We start from the raw sequence: 27,258 nt of genomic DNA, 5'->3' as shown, positions 1-27,258 counted from the left end.
GCAAATGGTTTGCCCGCGCAGGACCCTCCATCCAATCGGAGCACGGTAGATGCGGGGCATGCTGGGAAGACTGGAGCCTTCAATCAGCTGCTCACTGCCCATGTCTGAACAGATGGGATAGTGCACAGAAACAAATGATAAAACTGGAAAGGGAAGACTACTTTGAGCCAGAGCAAGCTTTTTTTTTAATAAGACAGACAGTCCACTTTCTCAGCTTTCCAAACGCCCTGGTTTCACTCAGAATTTGGGGCCGGCGCTGAGCGGCAATGTGTTTCTGTTCCTAGTGAATGCGGGGGAGAGAGGAGGGGGAGAAAGGAAGACAGAGGGGGATGTTGGTGCCTGTCCCTGGTTCAGAACAGTACTTGAGGATAGTTTCATAGAGGTGAGAGGAGAGAAAAAGAGCAAAAGAAAATGAGATTTGTATAGTGGAGTTTCACATCAATTTCTATAGTAAACAATCTACAGCAAGATGCATTGACTAATATTGTCTAGCAAGGTGCATATTAAAGAAGTTAAAAAGGCACAATCTACCATTTTTCAAGGTAGACTGAAGTGCACAAATAACATGATATAGTGAGATGCTCATTATAGTGAAAATCTGAGTTACTGTAACTTGCACGTATTTGGAGATTTAATGGGACTCGTCTTATACAAGAGTGCTTCTTTCCTTGTAATCTTAATGCAAATTCAGCTTTGCTTGATGATTTCTAGCAGATTCACTCTGACATTGCTCATGGATAATTAGGAGAGGAGAATGTACTGTTTCGCATAGGTGACCTGCACTGCACAGATGTTACTGCTCTGTTTCTCATCAAAGTCATTCAGTTGTTTTTGAAGCTTTATTTATCTGTGAAAGTGGACATGGAGCCTGGAAGCATTCAAGGGTGTGCTACAGGCACATGAGGTTGAGGTTAGACAGTTCAGCTGTATTGTTTGCGGAGCACTGTGCTTTCTATATCTAGCACATTTGGGAGTCAAAAAAATTTCACTACTGCTGCAACTCATCTGCCCACTGCACTGCAAAGTGAATTAGAGGCCCTTGGAATAGCTCTACCGTGGTCAGTGTGCGTTAATTTGTGTTACGTTCTTATTGTGTCTATAACTCTCCTTTCTGTCTATTTTTCTTTGTTATTCTCTTGCTCTGTCTTTGTCACTGTCCCTATTTCTCTGTTTATCTACTAACGCTCATTGGAGCTCAGTGGAGGCTTTGGAGAGGGGACAGAGGAGGTTTACCAGGATGTTGCCTGGTCTGGAGGGCATTAGCTATGAGGAGAGATTGGGAAAACTCGGATTGTTTTCACTGGAACGACGGAGGTGGAGGGGCGACATGATAAGAGGTTTACAAACTTATGAGCGGCATGGACAGAGTGGATAGTCAGAAGCTTTTTCCCAGGGTGTAAGAGTCAGTTACTAGGGGATATAGGTTTAAGGTGTGAGGAGCAAAGTTTAGAGGGGATGTGCGAGGCAAGTTCTTTACACAGAGGGTGGTGAGTGCCTGGAACTTGCTGCCACGGGAGGTGGTGGAAGCAGATACGATAGCGACGTTTAGGAGACATCTTGACAAATACATGAATAGGAAGGGAATAGAGGGATATGGGCCCCGGAAGTGCAGAAGGTGTTAGTTTAGGCAGGCATCAAGATCGGCGCAGGCTTGGAGGGCCGAATGGCCTGTTCCTGTGCTGTACTGTTCTTTGTTCATTGCTGCTGTGGATTTGTTACTTTGTGATTTTTGCCGGCTATATCCTTTTCCCCCGTGACAGCTCACAAAGAACAGAGTTAGAGGAACTGAAACAAGAAACACAGAAGGGAGTAAGCAGAAGACTAAGGAGCATCCAAATTCATTGTTGAATGGGAAGTATCAGGGGAGTGCTGAGCAGTAGGGTGATTTACATTTATAAAATCCTAAACTATTTACTGAGTGAATTATGAAATAAAAGTTATTTTAGGCATGCTAATGGAATGACTAAGGATTGTTATGGTTATATGTTACTTATATATAGATTTATAATCTTGATTGAAAATGATTAGTTTTTGCTGTGGCTGAACAGACTAGGAATTACACCAGAGAGTTAGTTCTGGAATGAATTGGTCGAAAGAACTATATGAGGTCTGATTGACTGGAGTTTTGTGATGTGATTGCTGAAAGGGATAGCAGACCTCATGGTTATTCAGCCTCACCAGAGTGACATTAAGTGTTGAATTTTGCCAGCGGACCCAAGGTTCCGCCTTCGGCACTGGAAGCAGAAGCTGTTCCCGCATGGGTGGTGGGCACCTGAGTGAATCGATTTACGTGGCAGGTGGCCAAACAACAGCCGGGAGATGGAGGTGCCATCTACTCATGTGGTGTGGGCAGCGTCAAGTCACACCACTCAATTTCCTGGCACCATATTTAAAGGGCAGCCATCACTGAATAAAAGGGAACATTGGAAACAGCCTGTGCCAAAACAGAGACCCAAGCAGCATTGGAGACATAAGCATGGCGGAACTGTGAACCATGGTGGCCGATGGTTTACTGGTGCCTCCCTACAGGTTCTCCTCCAGGCTGCGTGGGCAAGGAGGGAGGTCCTCGTCCCCTGTGATGGGAGGAGACGACCGGCCCATCAAACCAAGCAAGCCTCGATGGAGATTGCAGAGGAGGTCAGTAGCTGTGGGGTTGTCCTTCAAACCTGGCTTCAGTGCCACAAGAGGGTCAATGACTTTTTGCATTCTGCCAAGGTGAGTGTAGCACACAGCTAACTCTGCAGTTTCACGTAACTAGGGATAAATGCAAGATCAGTACAAAAGGCATGCCCACCCAGCCAGGCAGCAGCATTGGCTGTCACAGGCATGGCAGCATATCAGTAAACGGCCTCGGTCCATCACTATTGACTCCTGCACTGCCTTTTGAGAGGTTGCATGCAGGAGGCATTTATGTGGCACTATCATGGACAGTCTGGTGACCAACAGCATAGGCGATGCTTATGTTTGTCAGGCGACTAACAATGCTCATCTATGTGCTTGGAGGAAAAGACAGCCCACAATGCGAAAGGGTGGCATCCCAAACCCCCTCTTGAGGTGGCACTGGAACTTGGAGGACAACATGGGGACCACCCCATCGCAGATGGTGAGACAGGAGTGGAGATACAAGAGACTGAGTGGCCTAATGGATGGGCAAACGAGAGCCTCTGGCGAACACGAAGCAGTGTTCATGTATCCACAACATGCCACATGGAGCTCCACACTAGGGGTGGACTGAAGGACGTGATAGAATGTGCATTATCTTCAAATTAATCATCTTCTCTTTGACCTGTATGAGAAAGAACAGGCAAAGAGATTGGGGATAACCGATACAAAAGATTGCAAGGCTGCTTGACGCCAAAAAGTAACCTGTGAAGCTTGAGTGCAGTTAGGTGCTCCTCTTAAATCTTTTCCATGTGCTCCTATGTAGTGCTCCCCCTGCACTATCAGCTGAGGTGGGGGCAGTCTGCTGACCTTACTGCCCTGTGGCTTGAGATGACCTTGGCTGTTGTCCTCTGGCTGTTTGAGGCATGAAGACACCTGGCACATTGAGGGTCTCTGCACAAGTGCAGGAGCCTCTTCTATCGCTTCTGATTGGAGATGCTGAATGGCCCCTGTTCACACCAGGAGTGCCCTGTGAGGCGCCCCCAGATGCATCAGGCAGCCACTCCTCTGCCCTTTCAAGGCACACCTGTACCTGCTCACCTGAGGAGTGAGGGGACCTGGTGGAGAGTTCAGACGCCTCGACCCTGCCAAGCCATTGTTACACAAAGCTCATGGAGTTGGAAATGGCATGCAGGTTGGTGCGTTGGAGGAGGAGGCAGCCTCAGACGATGCACTGTCACATCGCTCCCCCCGCAACTTTCACCAGCACAGATACTCTCACATCAGTGGGTATCTGTTTACGAGTAGACCTAGGACCACAATCTGGTGAACGCAGCCTGAGAGCTGACAAAGCCAGAGAGCTGTCAGATGCTGAGAGCGCCTAGGCCACCAACATTTGGAGGACTGTGGGGGGACGGCAGTGATGCTGAGCCACGGGCTGATGATATGCCTCTGGAGTGGTCACCAAGGCGGCAGATGCTGGCACTGCAGCAGGTGAGGAAACATCTAGCAGAGCCTTCAGTGGCTATGTGCATCCTGGCACGGATAATGGAGCAGTCCATCCAGGTTATGACTGCTGCCATGGCTCTGGTGTATACACAGCTGGCTTTCTCCATCGAGACTGGCCGTCCTCAGAGAGCCAGATCTGGCAAATCACTCAGTGGATGCCAGAGATGCACGCCAACCTGCATGCCATCGTAACTTGGCCCTATGTAAATTGAGTGTCCTCCAGCAAGATCAGCTCTTAAGGGTAACTCCTAGCATGGAGAGTCCACCAGCAAATTCTAGAGTAATTGGGATTACAGCCTGCAGATATTAGGGGCCAAGCTTTTTGATTATAAAGCTTCTTGCTAGCAGAGCTATGAAGGAGCATAGCACAGCTGGATCTCAGAACACTTTTGCAGCAAAAGAAATTACAATTTCCGAACCTCCCCCAGGATTTTAGGTTTTCATCACTGAATGATCCACACTAGCCAATTTTCTACAGAAATTGGTATTGATCAGCTCTTGTAAGGCAATTCTTTCGGTCTCAGATATTGAAGCATTGCATGGAGCCTGGTTTAGAATTCCTTGAGTTTGTTGTTTTTAGTTAAAAAACTGACAACATGGAATTGGAAGTGTAGGGAATGAAGGTGATTTGCATAATGGAAAACCCATTTTACAAGTTTCTAGAAATATTTTAATTGCCTTACTATAAAGGTTTATGTCTAGTATGCAATATTATATTATGAAGCACATTATTGTTGTATTAGGGCTTTAAGGGAACGTATGAAAAATGGGCGTGATTATTGCAGAAGGAAGTGATGTCACACAGCATGTTCCCTGTAGCTGTAGAGTGTTGGATTCCAATGTTACATGCGTAGCGGACTCTCCTGTAATCTATATGCGACAGTCCGAGTCTTCAAATAAAAGAACCTACGTTATTCGTATCAGTCATCTCTGTGTGATTGGTGAGCTTGTGCACAGCACCAAGACAGACAACAATTATCACACAATGGGTAGGGGAAATTCTGGAGTTATTCCCCCTAAGAGGCCAACTGAAATTTTCAAGACAGATTGATAGACTTTTGTTAGGTAAAGTTATTGAGGGATATGGAACAAAGGTAGAAAAATGGAGTTATGGTACCAATAAACCATGATCAAACTGAATAGCAGAACAGGTTTGAGGGCTGATGGCGGATTCCTGTTCCTGTGGTTGAATGCCCTAACGTACGTTTGTATGTACATATTCTAGTGTTACATATGATACTTTTTTCACTCACAAAAGAAGCAATTAGGCAATGGAATGTTCTCCAAATTTCTTCTGTCCTCTCCCACAAATGACCCAGGCAGCAGCCTGAATCCACAGGAGCCATCAGTCGCCAAGCATTATTTATGTAAGAATTTTCACAATGAATACCAGCATGGCATTTGATAGTGCAGCTGGGTGGTGGTTTGGGGGGGGGGGGGGGGGGAGCAAATGGGGTGAGGAGATGGTAGGCTAAAGCCCTGACCAGTCCTCGTAGTGTCCAAACACACAAAATTCCATCAGGGACCCTGGTTCACAAACACCAGAATCAACCACCGTGCCTCCACTTCACTCTGTTACAGCCCAGTGATAAAACTCAGGACTTTCCTAGTCTGTACTTCATAGTATTACATATTTCCTTGAATCAATGAAATTCTGCATCATTCTTCAGTGTGCTCCTCTCCAGTGATAAATGGGCTCTTTTTTGGGCATTACGAGTGTCCTTAGAACTCCAAAATGGCATCCATGACAAGCGTAGACACCTGTGGGGCGAATCAAGACGAGTGCCAATTTGGTGAAGGCGGTAGCATGCACGGAGTGAATTGCTGCTGGAGATATGCAGAGCAGGCAGATCACTACTTCTAGAAGTGTGCAATGCTGATTTGTTGCCAGAAGTACCATTTTAGAGCTCAATGCCCCAGCTAACGCTCTCTCTCTCTTAATCTCACACAGCTGAACAGGAAGGAACCCCCCCCCCCCCCACTCCCAACACCCCCAAAACCACCAGTGCTATTTAAAGGGATCATCAACTACTTATAGGCTTCTGGCTAGTTGATTTCTTCTGGTTGTTGTGATAATTCTACAAGTGTTTGGTGCTTTGTATTGTTGTTTCAAATCGCAAAAGTCTACTGGGAGTGGCAGGCTTCTCTACAAACCAGTTGCTCCCAGACAAGCACTATTAAGCATTTCCCTTGGTATACAGCACGACTTGAAGAATGAACAGAGGTCAAGCATAATAGCATAAGCTGCTGGAAGATGGTTGAGGGGAGGGAGGGGGGTGCTCGAGGGTGTTCAGGGAGCAATTCTCCTACCTGAACCTTTATGTCAGGCTGTTGCTTGAACAGTCAGTGGGACAACTCTCCAAACTGTGGCATAAGTCCCAACGTTGGTGAGGAGGGCTTTGCAGGTTTGTCGGGCCCAGTGCTAGGTTGATGCCGGGTGCTCCGTCCAGTTGTATCCTTATCACAATTTCGTCATGACGGTTTGATGCAACCAAGTGGTTTGCTAGGCCATTTTGGAGGGCAGTTAAGAGTCAGCCACATTGCTGTGGGTCTGGTAATTACATGATCACCATCGCTGATACTAGCTTTTTATTCCAGATTTATTTAATTGAATTTGAATTCTCCAGCTGTCATGATGGGATTTGAACTTCTGTCTCTGCATCATTAGATCAAGCCTCTGGATTACTACCCAGTATCATGCTACCATATGGTACTTCCTGCTCAAGGGCCAGCTCCAGCCACAATGCACCTACCCTTTAAGAGGTGCAGGCTGGCTTTATGTGGTGCTACGAAGTTATGATTTTGGGCCCCTACTGATGCATGCAGCCAACATACAGAGTAGGCACTACTAAGTTAGCATGCTGCCTGCATTACTTTGGACGGGTGTGGGTTGATCATGCTTAGTGTTCCCCATGCTTCTTTACGGGGGCTATTGAATTTAGCCCCCTTTATCTTTTATTAAGTTATGAATTTGAAATACCAAAGCTTAAAGGCACACTGTTTGATGCCACTCTAGTAGTCCATACAAAAGTTGTCCTTTGATCTTCTAGCACCAGGCGTTTGACAGTGAAGATCAAAAGAAACATTTTGATTCGAACACAAATCGCTCTATGACTAATGGTATTATATCAGGCAGTGGTGTAGCAGCAATCCAATGTATTATGAAAACTCTGAAGCAATTTGCTCAACAAAGGTTTGGTAATCAAGAGGATAGCAAATACTTTCATATTTGCTTGCAAGTTCCAACAGCCTAACAGTACTGGGGAAAAGTAGAGGTTCTTAGACTGTCTCTCAGAATCTCTATTTACAATCAGACTGTTTCTTAAAGTAGAAAGTACTGATTGTAGTGTCACTGGCCTTGTCAGTGCCTTCAGGAGAAAGGGATTCATTAGGTTTTGTCAACCCTATATCTGGCATGCCATGTGCCTTTTAATTTTTAAAATATGCCACGGATTTTGTGGCAGAGCATTTGAAAAATGCATTGTGATGAATATCGTAAACTGAAATTAGAAGTATTCAAAAATATGGCAAAATATTTTACTGTCTACTCACCAAACACATTTTTTAAATTATTTAATTTTGTAATATGGATTAAGGAAACTGAGGGATATTTAGAGAAGGTGATGTCCAATTTAAGACTGCTTCATAAACAATCAAACATTCTAAAAAACCTCTAAATTAATGAGCAATTTCCATGTTTTGAGCATTGCATTTAATGCACAAAATCACTACTTCCTTTCTAACTAATTTGCTGAACATGTAACAGGCTTTGTTCAATCATAAGCAAACCTTCAGTTGAAATTTCGCAGTCATTTTTCAAACTGTAGTTCTGTTCTGCCTAATTTAATTCATCCCATATTGAATAAACATAATTCACTGCATGTTTATGCACCAAATCTTAAGCTTTATTTTTCTTTAAAATTTCCTAAATTTCACTACTGGATCAATAATAAATTACGCCAAAATCTCACATGGCCAATCTGATTGTTTATATTAGATCTAATTACATGTAGCACATATATAGGGAGATTTTCCACTTCAGCACATCTAGCACACGCTAGGAATGCATATCTGGAAATTATGCACCCCAAGTCCACGATTTTCCACCCATTAACTTTATTGACCAGAAAATCACGGCTGGAGGTGCACTTGATGTATATTCCCAGCATGCTTCAGGAATGCCAAACAGAAAACCTTTCCTATAATGTGATTTTCAGGAGTCTCAAGCGTGTGTTTTTGATGTGAGGCAGTTCCTACAGATGGTTCAATGTCGGATATATCTTGTCGATATCAATGAACCAAGTGACCACTGTGATATCTCATAGTACAGCACTGTGCTGTGATCTTGTCTAGTACAATACTCAAAAGCACAAAAGAAAATTGAACAGATGGAGCTAAAGGAGGAGAAAAGGAGAAAATGTCTTCTTTGGGTTCTCGTTAATCAATGTTGAAGAGGAAACCTCACTATTAAAATGTTGGGTATTCCTCGAGGAGTACAAATGATTTATAACTCTTGAATTATGGTCTTGTGTGACTATAAAAGTGCCTGTAAATTACAGTCCCAAGTGAGATATTTGGTTTATGCTATAGGTTTGCATTCCCTTACAGACTTTTCACACGTGTGTGGAATAGCTTATGAGCTAGAATGCCACATGCACTTTCTGATTAAGTGTTAAATATCGTGTAACTTATCGTTCCTATTTTTGCCTGTGCGAAAGAACTGGAATTGAATGATGTTCAAGAACAGCCTGCTCTTTCCTGGGTCTTCTCCTCTCTCTTATTTCACTGTAAGTTAAGATTAGACCTGCCAAGGGTTTGAACATTTGGTTAAGTTCAAGAGAGCAAAATTTGGATTGCAACAAATATTAAAACCACTAGTATAAATCCTCAATTTCTTTATAGGACCCTGGTAATGGTATTCTGTATAGGATTAACAGATTGCAGTTTTTGAGCCAAGATCTGTCCCTTCAAATAAAGTGCTCCACATAAAACAATAGAATTGGACTGTGATACAAACTAACATAATCTTGTGATCAAAATGACAGACACTAGAATAGTGAACTTGAGATATTTGTGAACGTCATATCAATCCAAGAATTGTGTCATCGTCTACAGCTCATTCATAAACATTTATTACTTAGAGTGCGGTCAAGGGGGAAAAACAAGCTGATCTGATAGTGTTCTTGGAGGACATTGTGGTTTCTTTATTGGTTGAATGAAAGATGCTTCTGTTTTCTTATGTGCCCATTACTTCCTCATTTAGTGAGAAGTCTGTTCTGCTCGAAGCAAGTTATTTTTCTCTATTTAGGATGGCCTGTGTATGTTATTTGCTTTACTAGCTTTTGGACTATTGATCCTACTTATATTATTATGCTTTTGGTCTAAGTATATGATTGATAATGTGTTTTATCTGTTATTGTGTTCTCTCCATCAGTGTCATTGTAGAAGTTGCAGAAATCTCTGACTGCACATGTTGCTGTGAATTATCTTATAGAGCTTCGCTTACTGTATCCTTTGTCTTTATATTTTTAGTGGCGTTGCTTACCTGTAATATCAGAATGCAATGTGAATTACTGCTGCTAATGCCCGTTAGAGACAGTGTGAAAATCTATGAACTCATTAAAATGCAACAGGGGCGCAAAGAAAATAAATGAGTGCACAATGGCCAGGGAAATATAGGACCCTGGTAATGGTATTCTGTATAGGCTTAACAGATTGCAGTTTGAGAGCAAAGATCTGTCCATTCAAATAAAATGATCTACATAAACAATAGAATTGGACTGAGATACAAACTCCTAACATAATGAAAATGACATACACTACAATAGTGAAGCTTGAGATATTTGTGAACGTCATATCAATCCAAGAATTGTGTCATTGTTCAAGTTAGTGTGGATTACAATAAGTGAGTTGAAAAAAGACGACGACCACAGGGGAAGTGGCTCGAGGCCACAGTAAGGCAGTTCAAAGCACCACAGGCCACAGCAAAGTGATTTAAAAGCGACCGGCCCAAACTAAGCAAGCTGAGAGAGATTAGGATTGCAGAGTATGGCAAAAAAAAACACAAGGGCCATATGGACCCTTTTTTGAAATAATTTTATGTTATTTGAAGCTTGATAAAATTGTTGAATGCAAGATTATTTTCAATTCAACATCTTTGTTCCCACTGGTTCAGCGCACCTAATGGGGCTTCGAGATGGACTTTGAGAGGACCACAGCTAGGAATTAATCACGTGCCAAAATGAGTTAAACAGGTATAATCAAATACATTTGGTTGCATTCGAGCATACCTGGCTGTGATTAAGCGCGATCGAGATGTGTGATAAAGAGGAGCGACAGGAAGCACAGTAGCAGTTGTAGGAAGTGGCATACTTGAGGAAATACTTCCTATATAAAGGGCGGCACAGTGGTTAGCACCGCAGCCTCACAGCTCCAGGGACCCGGGTTTGATTCTGGGTACTGCCTGTGCGGACTTTGCAAGTTCTCCCTGTGACTGTGTGGGTTTTCACCAGGTGCTCCAGTTTCCTCCCACAGCCAAAAACTTGCAGGTTGATAGGTAAATTGGCCATTGTAAATTGCCCCTAGTGTGGGTAGGTGGTAGGGAATATGGGATTACTGCAGGGTTAGTATAAATGGGTGGTCATGGGTCAGCACAGACTCAGTGGGCCAAAGGGCCTGTTTCAGTGCTGTATCTTAAAATAAATATACAAAATGTCCAATTTATTAGTAGCAAATTTCCCATGGTGATGGTCAGAGAATACAATGAAATGTAGAAGCTTGAAGTGAGGCACTTCACCAGAAGTAGGAGCTGTTGATACATTTTATATATATTTTGGAGATGCAAATGTCCTCAACCCTAGAATTCTGAGAACTGAATCACGTGGCAGGATGAAGCAATACAATATTAGTTATGGAGAAAGTCTTTAGCCTGGAAATTGGATCGAGCAGTGCCTGTTTTTGGCAAAAAAAAGTTGCTGAAGGTTCCCATACAATTTGTCTGTGTTCATTCCATGCTGGGAAAGCAATGCATGCCTTGGTTTCTAACCAATGCCCCAGCCTTTGCTGCGTGTCACTCGCTGCAGTAGGAGGAGGAGGTTTGGCCACTCAGATCCCTGCCACGTGGATTCACATACTTTGGCTTGAACCCAGCTCAAGCTTCAGCTTGTCCTTGGCAAATGCTACGATTGAAACATGAGCCCCAAGGTCCACACGCTGCTTCAGCTGACATTATGCCCCCAGTTGCAAGAGAACAGCAAAAAGGTGGGATAGAGAAAGTAAACCAAAAACAGTACTTTGAACTATGCCAGGGCAGTAGGAGGAGACCAGTTTTAAGGTTGTGAAGGGCAAATTTGAGAGAGACATCAGGTAGCATTCCATTACAAAGACAGATCAAATACAGTGCAGGGTTGTCAGGAACTGTGGTTGGGGCCAGGGCGATGGATTCATTTAAGAAACATTTAGACACAGCTGTGGAAGAGGGGAAGGTTAGTATTCTGGAAGGGTAAGATAAAATGGGTTGAATAACCTTCTTTATCTTAATCTATCTTGTGGTTATAAAATAAGTGTGTGTCAGCGTGTCGAGCCAGAAGGGCAGCGCAGCACTATAATCAATATCTCTGTACTGGAATTACTCTGAACTGGTTATTTACAATCGTAGTGCTGTCTATCAATCTACAGCAAGTACACGGTGATGAACAAGTGCTGATAAACTATGCCTCGTTATTATAGACAACACTTAACATTCAGTTAAGATTCACAGAGGGAAAACAGTGCATCTAAATTATAAACCCATTCTTTAGAAGAAGTTGAAGATGTAGTTACATATTGTACACAGAGGATGCATTTTCCGTAGTGAGTCAAATAGCCTTGGGTTGGTAAAAAAAAAATCAGCAACATGTACATAGTCAGCAAATAGTATCAAACAAAAGATAGGTGGCCTGCTCACTGAAGCGGGGTAGACAGATCTCACTTCACACTATCACACATTTTGTGGTGCTGACCAGTCATCAAATAATTTAAGAGTACATTGCCTCGTTTTTTGGATATGCTGCTATACTTGACTTTTGCTACTGTAGAAATATCTACAGTTATAATAATCTGTTATTGTGTGCTATAGATTTATAGTAGGCGTTTTGCTCACCTTAGTGTAAGTATTTGACATGCCATAACTTACCTGTGCATAGAAAAAATTTGGACTCTCCCACACTGACTTCTCCTTGGGGAGGCATGATATCAACTTGCAGTGCAGCTGAAAGAGGAAAAACAAAAGTGAGACAAATGAGCAAACGCCGACACTACCAGCGTGATAGCTAGACATGCACAGGCTACTACAGTGACATGTGAAAAACACACGCGCACGATTGCCGTTTTACCGTTAAAAAGATGCCATCTGATGTTCCATTGTGAATGGAAGGCAAAAGGCTAGACACAAGAATTAATGTACCAGTGAGGCACAAATAAACAAAGACTACCAGTTTGGTAAGTAAACACACAAATACACAAATTAGGGGGAAAAAACCTGATGGTCTTTATAGGGCTGCAACACCTACAGCCCTCATCTCTGACCCGTGCTCCCTTCAAGCTTGACTCAAACAGGGAGCACTGAATCAATAAATTTACTCCTATATGTACAAATTAAAGATGTTTATTAGTATTTGATATTTTATTCCATTGATATTTATTCCATTTTATTCCACTGTGACTGCTGATTTCACTGACCATGGATTTGATACGTTACTCATGTGAAATCAAAAGGCAATGCATCATGTTAAATGTTATGTAAAGATGCTCTTCAGGAGAGAATCTTTTTCCAACTTATATATAACCATGAAATTCTGTAGATTTCTTCTGATTTCCAACAGATCTCTTGAAGATTGGCAGAAAATCTGGAGAAATGGCCATTTTAAACTATTTCTGGGAGTTCAATTGATCTCCCAAGAGGTTACTCCCTTGGAAATTCCAGATAATATATACTTTCTTCCCACATACTATTGCCAGGTCTAAAAATGAGTTGGGAATTTATTGGCAAACCTCTGCAATCCTGCTCTGTAAGAAGAGCACAAAAGCAACAAGTAGTGACCTTTAATGGTATGAACAGCAGACAACCATCAGCTACATCACTCCCCCTTCTGGATATAGCATAATTGTGCGGAGATGGCAAACCAATACAGCAGGAGATAAAAATGGCAGAAATATTATTTATAAAGCATAATTCTACCATTTACTTATATTTAGCAAACGACCTTTCAAATTATGTTTTAATATCCTGATGCTTAACTTTCATGTTATTCGATATAAACTTCACATAGAAGTGATTTAGGGACTTTATTTCAAATGCCAATCCTTTTTTGGTTTGGTTCTGTTCATTAATGTCATTTCCTTACAGGAAGGAAGCGGGTTTGATAAGGGAAATACTGTGATCAAATCTAATGATCTACTTACGGCTGAACCAACTGTAATTTTTAAGACAGCTCAGGCCAGATGATGTAGAAAACATCCATTACACAGCAAGTGTTGTGTAGCTCAGCAATTTTCTTCTCTTTTGTTTTCAGCATTCTGAAAATATCTTTTTTCAATTAAATATCATTTTATAAATCATTAAATCTGCCTTAATATTCTGAATATAGGATACAGAGCTCAGCTACAGCATAGAGTCTCAGTGCTGCTCAGATAATCTACTCATGAAACATACAATTCAGATGTACCATTTAGCCTGCATAAGCTGACTGAAGGAATATTGCTTCTTTCAACAACATATAGAATGTCTTCTGTTTTCATTTCATCATACTGGCTATTTAGCCAAGGCAACAGGGATAGGTATGATGCCTTTATTTCTTCAGTGAATGTGTAATGAGGGTATGTGTACATTCTCCCTTGGGTAAAGCGATTCTTCTGTGCTGTTGGTTGCTGTAGTGACTGTTATTTCAACCTGTACAATGAAAGGACTTGGTCTCTGATCTCATTTATTTGCAGGGCAGCTACTTTCCTCAACTAAGTACTGTAATTAACTTCTACAGAGAGAGGGTAACATAGCAATTAGAAAACAACAGTCTCTTCTGATCCCAAATCTAACATGGGCAAAAAAAAAGGATTCTTCATAATTCATTGTAATTTCAGGTTATTATAATGTTTCAGCTCACAAGATATTTCACAAAGTGTTCTGTTAACGGTGAAAACTAACTACAGCTGAAATTGTATTAGCTGTGCTGAGTCATAAATACTTGAATTAATAAACGTTATGGTCAGTTCAAATAATAACTAATATGTGTAGCATTACAAAAAGACAATTATAAGCACCTCGTCTACAGGATACAATTCACATACTGTTTCCAAGTAGGTCCACAAACACAAGCAGAAATACAACTTCACAAAATAAACCACTCTGAAAATCTGCAAAGATTTGCATGAACAGAAAGGTTTGTTCAAATGACAACACTTAGCACCGCCATCAGTTGATGTATAATTTCTTTGCATCCATGACACTCACTCATATTGAGTTTCTGACCTCTGCAACATGTGCAGGGTGAGACTCTAAGCAGAAGCTACAGAGCTTCCACAAGGAGGAAGAAAAGGCAATGCTGAAGCATCACTCGCCCTCCCCTCACTGTCATTTTTTAAAATTTAAAATTGACCATAAAATTGCTATTTATAATTTGTTCCACAATGAAAAATAACACATACTGACCAATATTTCACCTACTATAGAATACTTTCATTTCATGGGATTTAGTATTTGTTACCATTTTAATTTGTCGACACAATAAAATGCGCTTGATTAATAATTAATTTTTTTGTAAGAAAAAATGTTCACTGCTTTCAATTTAATAAAACTTGAAATTCCATCGAAACAACAGCCTAGAAATTATGAGTGACATTATCATGAGAGTGTTTAATGCCTCTTCAGATAATGGGGGGTGGAGAAAGAAATTTCATGTGTTCATTAAACATTTGTAGATAACGGCACTGTCATTTCCAGGATATGTGACACTCAAAAATGCACAGCAGATAACAGTTGTGTTTTCTGGTTTCCTGCAATAATACGTTAATTGCAACCAACCACAGAATTTTCAATGACCTAAAAAAAATTTGACCAAATCCATACTTTTTACACATTTTTTTCTATACAATTATTGCAATATAATGTAATTGGAATTTATGAATCAGTTAAACACAACACACTCTTCTGGTCAGTTTGGCCCATTTTAGCTTTGGTTGAGTACTAAAAACAGGTATAGCAACCCCTCAACTTATACACAAACATCGCAATCATAGTTGCAAATAAAGAATTCACAGACAGCTTAGATGTATATAGTGCTTTTAAAAAGACTTTTAAAAATAAGATACTTCACAGACAAAGGAACAAGCCTTTATAGCAGAGTTGCCCAACAGCTTGGTGGAATTGATGGGCTTTGAGAAGGTTTAAAAAGTGGATGAAGAGGTTTAAGAAGGAAGCTCCAGAGCTTTGCAAAGAGGGCTGAATGATGGAGCATAAAGGAGGAGATACACATTAAGCCAGATTCAAAGGACCGCAGGAGGCTTAAAAGAAGGTTGCATAAGTCGGATGGGTAAGGCCGTCACAGGACTTGTAGCTAACAATGGCCATTATAATAAATAAAAACACTAAGTGCTGGAAATACTCAGCAGGCCTGGCAGCATCTGTGAATAGAGAAACAGAGTTAACATTTCGAGTTGAATATGACTTACAAGAATAATATCTGAATTGAAATGTTATCTCTCTCTCTTTCTCTCCATAGATGCTGCCAGACCTGCTGAGTATTTCCAGCATTGGCAGCATTTTGCATTTATTTTAGATGGCAATTATAAATTTGATGCAGTGGATGACAGATAGCCAGTGTAAGTCAGTAAGGTGATAAGTAGGAAGAGCTTAACACAAAATGGGACTTGTGTGGCAGAGTTTTGGATGCGTTTCAGTTTGTCGGGGATGGAGCTCAGGAGCAAAGAGCATACCATTTAGCCCCTTCATTCATTGAGAACAGGGCTGATCTGTGACCTAACTCCATGTACCTGTCTTTGTTCCATTTCCCTTAATACCTTTTGGTTAACAGAAACCTATTAATCTCAGATTTAAAATGATCAACTGGCCCAGCATCAATTGCTACTTGAGGAAGAGGGTTCATACTTCTACCACCCTTTGCATGTAAAAAAGTGTTTCTTAACTTCAATCCGGAAAGAAAACAGAAAACACTGGAGATACTTAGCAGGTCTGGCAGCATCTGTGGAGAAATGCTCTGGAGGGAATGGATGGAAGGTCACAGACCTGAAACATTAACTCTGTTTCTCTCTCCAGAGATGCTGCCAGACCTGCTGAGTATTTCCAGCATTTTCTATTATTTCAGATTTGCAGCATCCCCAGTATTCGGCTTTTGTGTTCATTCCTGAAAGGCATGGCTCTAATTGTTAGGCTATGTCCCCTAGATCTAGATTCCCAAGAGAGTAGAAATATCTTGTAAACTTCAATCAAATCACCCTTAATCTTCAAGTTCCAGAGAATACAACATTGGTTTGCATAATCTCTCCTCACAATTTAACCCTTGGATTCCAGGTATCATTCTAGTAAATCTATGCTGCACTCCCTCTATGGCCAATCTATCCTTCCTAAGTTATGGTGCACAAAACTGCTCACAGTACTCCAGGTGTGATGTAACCAGGGCTTTGTTATAATGGCTATAGCATGATTTCTAACCACCTGTACTCTAGTCCTCTAGCTATAGAGATCATTCCATTAGCCTTCTTGATTATTTTTCACACTTGTCCATCACATTTTAATTATGTACATGGACCCAAAGTCTCTTTGGACTGCCATTGCCTCTAGCTTTTCAGCATTTAGATCTACCCCTTTTAGCTCCAAAGTGGATGATCTCACACTTGCCGATAATGAAATCCATTTGCCACAGTTTTGCCCATTCACTTAAGTCTTTTAACATCTTTGCAATTTTATGCTTCCATGTGTCATCGGCAAACTTGGATATGTGACTCTCTATCCCAAAACAGATCCTTGTGGGATGCTACTAGTTACATCTTGCCAATTAGCGTACCTACCCATTCTCCCTGTTCTCTGGCTGATGGCAAGAGACAATCTCCAAACTAGCTCAATAATTTGTTCTCAATTCCACAAACTTCAATTTTAGCTAACAGTCTCTTATTGAAATGCCTTCATGAAATGCCTTCTGGAAATCCATATAAGTATCAATAGACATTCCCCTGTCCACTACTTTAAGCACGGTTTCAAAAAATTTGTAAATACTGATGCAAAGTAATTATTTAACATCCACCATTACCTTACTTTTATTTATATTTCCATCATCAGTTTTTAAGGGGCCCACATTGCTCTTAACCACTCTTCTTCTTGTCTAATATAATTATAAACTTTTTGTGCCGATTTTGATATCCCTTGCATGTTTCTTTTCATACTTCCTTTTTTGTAGCTCTTTGCATTTGTCATCCTGTGCTGTACTTTTGTATCTCTCCCATTTGCCAGGGTCTGTGCTATTTTTTGCATGCTTGTAGGCTTTTTGTTTTCATTTTATGTTGTCCCTTCCTTCTTTAATCATCCATGGCTAGTAGAGTTCTTGCTCCTCGGATATAAACTGGTTCTCTATCATGTTAAATTCTTTTTCAACTCCTCCCACTAGTCTTCTGTCATTTTACCCATTAACAGACATACCCAGTTACTGTGGACAGTCTGTCTTATCCCTTTGAAGTCAGCCTTACCTAAATCTAGAATATTAGCTGTTTTGCCTTTCTTCCTTTCAAACACAACATTGAACTCAGTCATATTATGGTCACTATTAGATAAATGTTCAGCGTGTTAACGAGATCTTATTACTCATTATTACATTTAATATGGCCTTGCCCTTTCTTGATTCTAGGACATGTTGCTGTAAACAAAAAAATTGCTACCTTTCTGACATGAGCTCATCGGAATAACCCAATCTACATGGAAGTTAAAATCCCCTATTGAAACCACTCTGCCTTTACTACATGCTTGTCTAACCTCTGCATTAATGCATTCTGCCACTTCACGACTGTTACCAAGGGGCCTATATGCAACTCCCACTGAAGTTTTAAATTATTTTCTATTTTTTAATTCTATTCATAAAGTCTCCACTGCCTACTTCTCATTATATCATCTCTTACCACAGACATAATTTCATCCTTAATCTAATCTGGGGCACTGCATGTTGTTTTAAGAATTCTTATTGTTTAAATTGCAGGCAGACAGGGAACTAGTGGAACAGAGAATAGTTTATTTTGCTAAAAGTAGGCAGGTTTATATTTATGACTGTTTTTCTGTCAAATAATTTCAGAATTCCTAAACAAATAGAAGAAAACACTTTAAAAATATGCTTAAGGCTACCTTACAGTCTTACAATATTAACTTCAACACGTGGGGAGAAAAAACCAACAGACTGTGATGGTGTTACGTCAGCTCAGTTTGAATGAATTTGGGGTTATGAACTTGTAAGATCTGACTGCCAAGCGCCTCTCACACAAGGCAACTCGCCTACCCGCCTCATCCGGCTTCCAATTTGATATGTGCAGCTGCATGTGTGCATCCAGGTTTGGGCTTTTTGCCCATCAGTGCACACACACAAATGGCACTCATGCACTGATTTGACAGGACACTTCATCAATAACTGTTCGCAATGGATGATAACTCTTGTTCCATGACTATGATTTAAAGTTTTTAGAAGAGGCGCTAGAATTAAGATGGTATGTTTTCATTTATTAATTATGAATTCAAGTTTGTAGTCATAAACTCTCAAGAATAGATTTTCTCCTTCACGCAGGTCACTTTATTGTAAAGGTTATTTTCCTCCTCTGTAAGCTGCCTCCCATTTCAAATGCACAGCGGGCTGGATTTTACAGCAACCCCCCCGCCCCCCCACTGATGTCGGGGGTCTTGGCAGGGGTGGGGGTGGTTGGGGAGATAAAATACCTCCAGCAATGGGCTTCAACGCCAGGAAGGTCCGGCCCAATATTGCCAGCGGTGGTGAGGCATCGTGGCGCCAAACCCGCCATCCGTCCCTCTCCGATATTCGTGGCGGTGGCCGGCACTCCTGTGCCTTCAGATCTCCATTTGGAGATCTGAAGCAGGAACACTAGTGGGGAGGGGACAGCAGGTATGTTTCTCTGTGCAGGAGGTGGGGGAGCGACATCAGGTCTAGGGGATGGTGAGAAGGGGTAAAGTTTAAAGTTTATGAACTTTGGGGGGGGGGGGGGGGGGGGGAGGTCAGGTGCACCTGTTAAGTGTTTTGGCGGGTGGGGAAAAGAGGGCAGGTACTTAATTCTATGGTTACTGGGGGTGGTGGGAGTGTCAGGATCAAGTTATTTAATTTTTAAAAAACAATGTCCCTTAAAATTTTAAATTGCAATGTTGGGCTCGAAGCCCTTTAAAAATGGCGTCAGTGCCTGAAACCATTGCTGGGGACGGACCACCCACTCCAAGTCATCCGGGGGTAGGGGGGCTGTCCGCCCTGGCCATTTAAATCAGCCGCTGCGTTCAATATCGCAGCGGCCCCACGACATGCGGTCCACGCGGGCGCACTGCCATTGTTTATGTCCGCTGTCGAAATGTAAAAGCCAGCCGATTATTTTCCATTTGAGAGATAAAGAGGAAATTTTTGACCTGCTTCCAGGCTTCTGATAGTGTATTACTGAAGCAGGTACCAGGAGATGCATAGGATTGCCTCCACTCCTTTCAGGAACGTGTCTACCTTTGTTAAATTGTCCCATTCACGCTGGGACTGCATATGGGTTAGAAAGTGCAACAAGGAACATTTTACATGTCGGTAAAAATGTTGAAGTGTCAATATACTACTGAATGTGCTGTATCAGAATGCTGCAAAGATGACTCTCTACACTGACTGTAAATGGTGCTACACAAAGAATTTGGGTCCATTTTCTACTTTTATCACCATTACTGTCATCTTATTATAACATGCATTCTGCACACATCAAACTCAAAGAAAACAAATGGTATAAGTTTTTGTTCTTTTTAGTGTTCAGAACCTTCAGTCTACTATTCCACATCATTATACCTGAGGCGATCAGCATTCCCTTAGGATATCTTGCATTCTTACCAGCCCATCAACTGAACAATTATGAAATGATGGGATGCTGTTTTTACAGAAGATAAAATTATAAACAATGTCTATAATGCAAGTTTCAAAAACACAAAGAATACATGTGTACTGATTCTCGCTTCTAAACTGTAGTCAAAGAACGTGTATATTGGACAGGTTAAATCGTTCTGATACAATGACTTCTGTTTATATTCAGCTAGGCATTTTACTGATAGGCAGATGAAATATGGATGACAAGGCAGGGAATAAGATTTGTAGAGGTAACCAAATGTTAGCTCAAAGACATAGGTTTTGAGAGATGTTCATTTTCTTAAAATGGTTGACCCATCTGTGGAGGTGTAATAGGTGCCAACAGCTCACCCAAATAACATTAATGGATTTTACCAGACCCTGACGTTAGAGGTGGTGGCAAGGCGGTCTGGAAAATACCTCCGGGAGAAGCCCGCCGTCGGCCTCGACGCCAGAAAGGCCCCGCCCCATATTACCAGCGGCGTGAGACTTTGTGGCCCCCCCCCCCAAACCCGGTCTGGCGACGGAAAATTAATATTTAAATAAATGTTAATTAATGCACAATGACTTATCTTGTTGCGACAGCCCGCTGCGATATTCCGACCGGTTGCCGGAACTCCCGCGCCTTCGGATCTCCATTCGAAGATTTGAGGCGGAACGCTGGTGATGAGGGGGAAGGAGTGAAGTTTTCAGGGTGGGGCGGGGAAAATTCTTGCTATTGGTTGAGGGGATGGTGGGAAAGGGTTGAAGGTCAGAGTTAATAAAGCTCGGGGGGAGTTCAGGATCAAAAGACTTTTTTTTGGGGGGGGGAGGGCAATAATAAACTGATTAGTCATTGGTGAGGTGGGAGAGGAGATTGGAATTTTGAGTAAAATTTTAATTTTCTTTTTAAAAACTGTCACTTTAAAAATTTAAATGCTTTGGGAGGGCCTGAAGCCCTTTAAAAATGGTGCCGGCGCCTGCGTGGTGGTGCCAGATGCTATTGCCAGGGATGGAGCCCCCGCCCCGTCATCGGGGGCAGGCGATCCACCCCCTCCAGGTTAATGAGCCGCCGCGCGAAATATCGCAGCGGTCGGCAGCGCACAAGTCATGCGTGTGAGCGCCCTTTCTTTGAAGCTCTCCATGCTAACTAACATTTCTACTTGCAGTTGACTTCAGCGGCAGAGCTGATTAACCATTTTTCCAATTCTGGCCTTTCGTGCTTAATGATTCTAATTGCTCCACCACTGGCGACCGTGCCTTTAGATACCTATGCCCCAAGCTCTGGAATTCCCCTCCTATATGTCTCCAACCCTCTACACCTCCCTCTTCCTTTAAACGCTCCTTAAGTGGAGTTGATGTAGAAGCTGTCATGATCATCTTGAATGGCGCAGCATGCTGAAGGGGTGCTATGACCTACTCCTGCTCCTCTGTCTTATGTTCTCAAAACCTAGCTCTTTGACCAAGCTTTTGGTCACCTGTCCTAATATTTCCCTACTTGACTGTGTCAAATTTTGTTTGATAACGCTCCTCTGTCACTCCTTGGGACGTTTTACTATGTTAAAAGCACCAAACAAATGCCAACTGTTGTGACAGCAATCTTTTAACAAATGTTTTAAATAAGATTTATAAATTGAAGGGAGAATTGGGGAATAGATGCATGGGAAGTCTAAGGTTTTAGGAACTGTGATCTGAAAATTAATCTAAGAATATTAGTGTACAAATGCTTAATGCAGTCATATCAAATTCCTCTGTTAATTTTAGACGTTTTAACCTATTTATTTTAAATAGGTTAGCACCTCTGTTAAACACTGGGGAGGAAAAATTTGTCCATTTGTACAACAATACTCACATCAGCTCCCAAGCTTGTGTTGCATACATCCAAACATCGGTATGCAAACAAATAGTTAAAGTTATAGCTAATCACTTCATCTTTAATTATATATAATGAAATATATTTTTGATTAGATTTACTATATATATGTTTTGTGACCACTAAAAACATAGGGGGAAGATTACCTCATAAACCTGGCATTATGGATTTCCTTATACACAGTACAACGAAGAAATCTTCCCCCATGGCAACTTCACAATCAACAGGAACAAATATGTCATATTTTAGCTCCAGACCTCTGAGGCATCTAAATTCCACGAAAAAGAGAATTACAGAGGATGTTTATGTCCATATTGTCTCCATAGTGCTGTTTTTCATCTCTTTTATAATAATTACTTGGAAAAAAATGAAAATAATAGAAGCTTGCTGTGACATTTATGCTACGGGAAATCATTTACAACAGAATGGCCACACTGCTGATAACAAGCAGTAACAAAGAGTAACAGGTGCACATGTCTTTTGTCTGAACAACAGATCTGAGCCACAGTTTACAAAATAGGTGGCCATTCATCCCTCATGTCTATGTCAGCTACTTGTTGGAACAATCCAGAGCATATCCCGCTGCTTGTGTGCTCCCCTTAGTCCTGTATCTTCCGTTGCTTCATGCGCTCATCCATTTTTCCCTTAAAAGATGCAGTGGTCTGTGTGTCTCAACTACATCCAATGGCAAGACATTCCACACAGTGAGAGTTCTATGCATAAATGAATTTCTCCTCACCCCTATTCCCATTCTCTGACTATTTTAAATTGATGTCTCGGTCACTGACTCCCTAAAGGAAATAGTCTTTCCCTATTTACTGTATCAAACCTTTTCATAATTCAATCTGCTCCAGTGGGAAGAGCCTCAACAGTTCAAATCCTTAGAAAATATTCAAATGCTTGTTTTGTCCTTACCTTAGTATTACATTTTGAATAAAGAACATAGTAAAATGTTGGATAGATGACAGCTGATACTTAGTTAATATTTAAGTTAGTACAATCTTAGCTAACAAAACAAATCCTCTTGTCGTTTGAAACTAACCATAAGTAACATTAGTTGAATCAGAATGATTAGATGACACACACACACTTTACGTATACAGAACCTTTATAGCATGTTTCAAATATCATCTCATCTTGGCAGCAGCTACTGTTTTGTCTACTCATTTTCTTTTTGATCTATATTGTAAACCTCGGAGGTGTATTTTAATGCCAGGCAGATAAAAAGGTAATAGCCAACAGTTTTGAAATTTTAAACGATGATAGCCATGCAAAAATAGTTGATGCTATTCTGGTATAGGTCTATATTCTTCGACAATCACAAAAGCGCTTATCCCATTAAAGCTAATTGAGCACTTTTAAGAGATTTTAAGGAACAAAAGAAGAATGCTCATGCCCCAGCTGCCAGGACAGCTCAGCAACTAATGGAACTATTAACAGGGGTCAAAAGGTTCAATTCCCACCTCGTTCTCACATATAATTGCACTGTTGACTACTAGAAATCTGAGGCACAGGTAAATTAAATTGCCAATTTCTGTGCATAGTGATGGTCTGAGTGCATGGTCCACGTTCAGCCTTGCGAGGCAACAGCATGAAAAGGCAAACTGAGCTGGAAAGTGGCACATAAAATTGCCTTTTTTGTTGAATACATAGGGAGCACAGCATCAGTAAATGTGACTATGTTGGAGGTTCTCAGGACTTAAATACCTTCTTTATTCTACAGGAAAATTTACTTTTCACACCAGAATTTATTGGTAGCGAAAGCTAACATTAACATAATCCTGGAAATCAGTTCCTGAAAGAGCTTCACATTCAGGTACAGCCCTTCACTACAACCAGGGAAGATCAAAACAGCTGCCCCCAAAATTTGAGCTCCATCACATTTTACAATGTGCCTTATTTTATCACTCTTGCTGCATGTACACAGATAAGTCTTTTATCAAAGTTAGAGGAACAAAATACATTTCTTCCTATTAATTGAATTTGGTTAAAGCTAAAAATACAACGGTTGGGTGTGTGGTTTCAAGCTGCCACAGTGCAGGCTGTATCTGCCCTCATTAGCAATGTTGTGACCAAAGGACGGTAAATTTCTTCTGCTCAAAAAAATTGAATTTGTCAGCAGCTTCACATAAATGCATTGGAAAAAAATTCTTGTTAATCATTCTATTGGTGCACTAAGATAAACATGGGATAATTTAAAATATCCTTTCAATGTAATATATGGTCTGTTTCTAAATTCACTAGCTGGTGTTTTCACAGGTGTTGTATTTGGAAACAAATTCCACTAGCATGCAAACAACAATTTATCGAGCATCCAGACATGGCGGTCCAGATTTGCATGTCATGTTATTTGGGGCATATTTGTGGCAGGGTAGAACTGCTGTCCCCTTCTGAGGTGCTCCCCTAATCTCTTGACATTTCCAGGCCATGGGTCTTTTAAATATGGGAAACAGGCTCTCCAGTCTTTAGTGGGGAGTTGCACCAGTCTGGGGCCAGGGAAATGCTGCGACAAGCCTCAAGGGCAGGACAAATAGATGGCCAATGAGCTGCTAAATGTAAATTCTCTTTTTTTCAAACAGCGTGAAATATATGCCTGTTAAAGCCCCTCAGTTTCTTTGGATAGTTGCACTGTACAAGTATACAGGACTTTGCCATGCTTACATTGCTCCGACAATTGGTATAACATTGCACCTGAAAAAAAAAGTCTAACTTGTTCTCCAACAAGCATAAGTGAGAAATTGGTGAGCTGAAGAGGGTACCAATTCACTTATTAATTCTATACTTCCAAGGAATATTTTTTTAATCCCGTTCACATTTTTAAATTACCAATGCCTGTACTTTATTTTTATGTAGCGCCCTTACCAGTAGCAGAGCATGAAAGCTTAGTAATGTGAATCATGCTTTAGGAGGGTAAAGGTTGTGGTGTGTCCAGGGAGGAAAGGGAGAGTGTGGTGAGGTCTTAGTCAGAAGGATTGGGAGATTTTAAACAGGGAAGAGGTTGAGCCTTATCTAACTGATGGTGGTAACAGCTGCATCTAAGTGCCCATGATGATGTCAATCTAGGCTTATGCAGTGGGTGAGAGATGCTGTCAAATAATTCAGTTTGTAGAGAAGGTAAAGCGTGGCTACCCAACCCGAACCCGACCAGACCCAATGACAAGAGTCGGGTTTGGGTCGAGTCGGGTCTCTCTTCTGGGTCCAGCATTCGGGCTGGATGTGCTGCCTTGCTCCAGGAAATAATCATCAAATGAACATTCAGGACGTCAAGGCGGGAAACGTGCAATCCGGCCCAGGTCGGGTTTTAATTTTATACCCGAGCCAGGCTTTAAGAGTATGTTTAAGTGGGGGGGGGGGAAATTAACAATTTACATTGTTTCTACATTCAAGTTACACTAGAGATGCATGGAAAACATTTCAAGTGCCTTATCCCAGCAAACAGATGTGCAACTCCCTCTGCTGGTGAATTGCAAAACTCTGACACAACAGCAGCGTAACTGACACTGAGGAAATTCAGCGTGGATGTTGATTTTCAATTTTTAGTTTAGTTTAGAGATACAGCACTGAAACAGGCCCTTCAGCCCACCGAGTCTGTGCCGACCATCAACCACCCATTTTATACTAATCCTACACTAATCCCATATTCCTACCACATCCCCACCTGTCCCTATATTCCAGAGCACCCGGAGAAAACCCACGCAGACACAGGGAGAACTTGCAAACTCCACACAGGCAGTACCCAGAATTGAACCCGGGTCGCTGGAGCTGTGAGGCTGCGGTGCTAACCACTGCGCCACTGTGCTGCTGTATGTGAAAAGGTGGCTCGTGAAAATGGTGTGGTTATGAAAGAACAATTTTTCTCTCTTCCTTCCACTTACAAGTATATCAGGCAAAACAGACATCATGCTGACTATAGGGAAGGCTGCAACGCAGTGTCCGACCCAAGGACATGAAAGAGGTCATGTGGTTGCAGGAGCTCATGAGGAAATGAACAAACATAAAACAGCAAGCCAGCAAGAAGTACTGAACTGCTTTTGAGTGAGTTGCAAACACACTTCTAACATAACTATCACCCACTTTTCTAAAGTCACTGGAAAAGGAAATTCAGTTTTGTTCAAAATGTGACAAAGCCCCATTGTGTTTTTGACCATTTTACATTCCCACAAATTGTTTTGCTCTTGGCATTGCCTTCAGTTGCTAACCCTGAACAAGGGGCACAGAGCCCTCTTTATGATTAATACAGCTTCACTCTGTGAGGTTTTCCACAGAACTCAGAGCCTGAATATGAGGACAGTGATTTCATTCAGCAAATCAAAAGAGAAGCAATGAAAGAGAGAGAGAAAAGCTTACAGTGACCAGATTTAGAGTATGCAGATCATTTATATACAACTGATATATAAAAAAAACTTGGTGTATTCTCACAGTCCTAAACTTCAGTAAAGGCACAATCTTTTGTAAAGATACATCTCAAAGTACCTCTGACCAGTGTGTGAAAATTCATTCTTCTGGTGCTAAAAAATAGGTAGTAAAAGAGTCACTTTTTTATAACAGCAGCTAGAATGTTTAAGATTAGTTAAACGGGCAGGTGTAACTCTACCCACAAAAGGTATAATATAAATGAGTTTCTCTCTTCTGTTTTCCTCACCTATTTCCTCCTTTGCTCTCATCTACTGCAGGTGTTAATTCATTTCTAGGGCATGGTTCTACGAGCCTTATTCGCCATCCTCAACCAAAGTGTTTATTTCTAATATGCATATCTTGATACTGAATGCTGATGGAATATTGAACATAGGGAGCATCACATCAGAAACCAATCTTGCCCCCACACATGATCACTTCCAGCAGGAGTTGCCAAATAGTTATCAAGTGTGAAAACCCTGATTGATTTCTCACACCATTATCCAGGGGTACTGAGGTCAATTGTAGCAACTCTACCATAACATAGCTGATATCAGTGACCATAGCACACCCCTGTGTACCTCAGCTACTTATTGATTGCTGATCCATTATTGAAGCGCTGTCACTTGGCTCTGAGCAGCTAGCTTAAAGTGACATTGGTGGAGGTTTGAGTGAAAAATGTTCTTCCAGTCTCTTGGCTGTAGTTATTGCCTGACCCAAAAATGGATGCACATAATGATTGGACATGAATAGCTCCTAATATAGTATCAGAAATAAAAGGTCCAG

General features: G+C 41.4%; 1 protein-coding gene across 7 annotated transcripts in view; it reads right to left on the bottom strand.

The window, feature by feature from the left end:
- The window catches only part of LOC137381396 (neural cell adhesion molecule 1-like), a 538,973-nt gene that overhangs the window by 202,602 nt on the left and 309,113 nt on the right, over window positions 1–27,258 (bottom strand). For all 7 annotated transcript variants that reach the window (XM_068053931.1, XM_068053932.1, XM_068053933.1 and 4 more), the window contains exon 2: window positions 12,284–12,358. In XM_068053931.1, coding sequence (XP_067910032.1) covers window positions 12,284–12,358 — 75 coding nt within the window. The remainder of the gene's footprint in view (window positions 1–12,283; window positions 12,359–27,258) is intronic.

The sequence above is a fragment of the Heterodontus francisci genome, chromosome 22 (genome assembly GCF_036365525.1).
Source record: "Heterodontus francisci isolate sHetFra1 chromosome 22, sHetFra1.hap1, whole genome shotgun sequence".
In the NCBI taxonomy this organism is placed as follows: Eukaryota; Metazoa; Chordata; class Chondrichthyes; order Heterodontiformes; family Heterodontidae; genus Heterodontus; species Heterodontus francisci.
The sequence above is the reverse complement of the archived record's forward strand: the minus strand, read 5'-3'. Positions and strand labels throughout refer to the sequence as shown.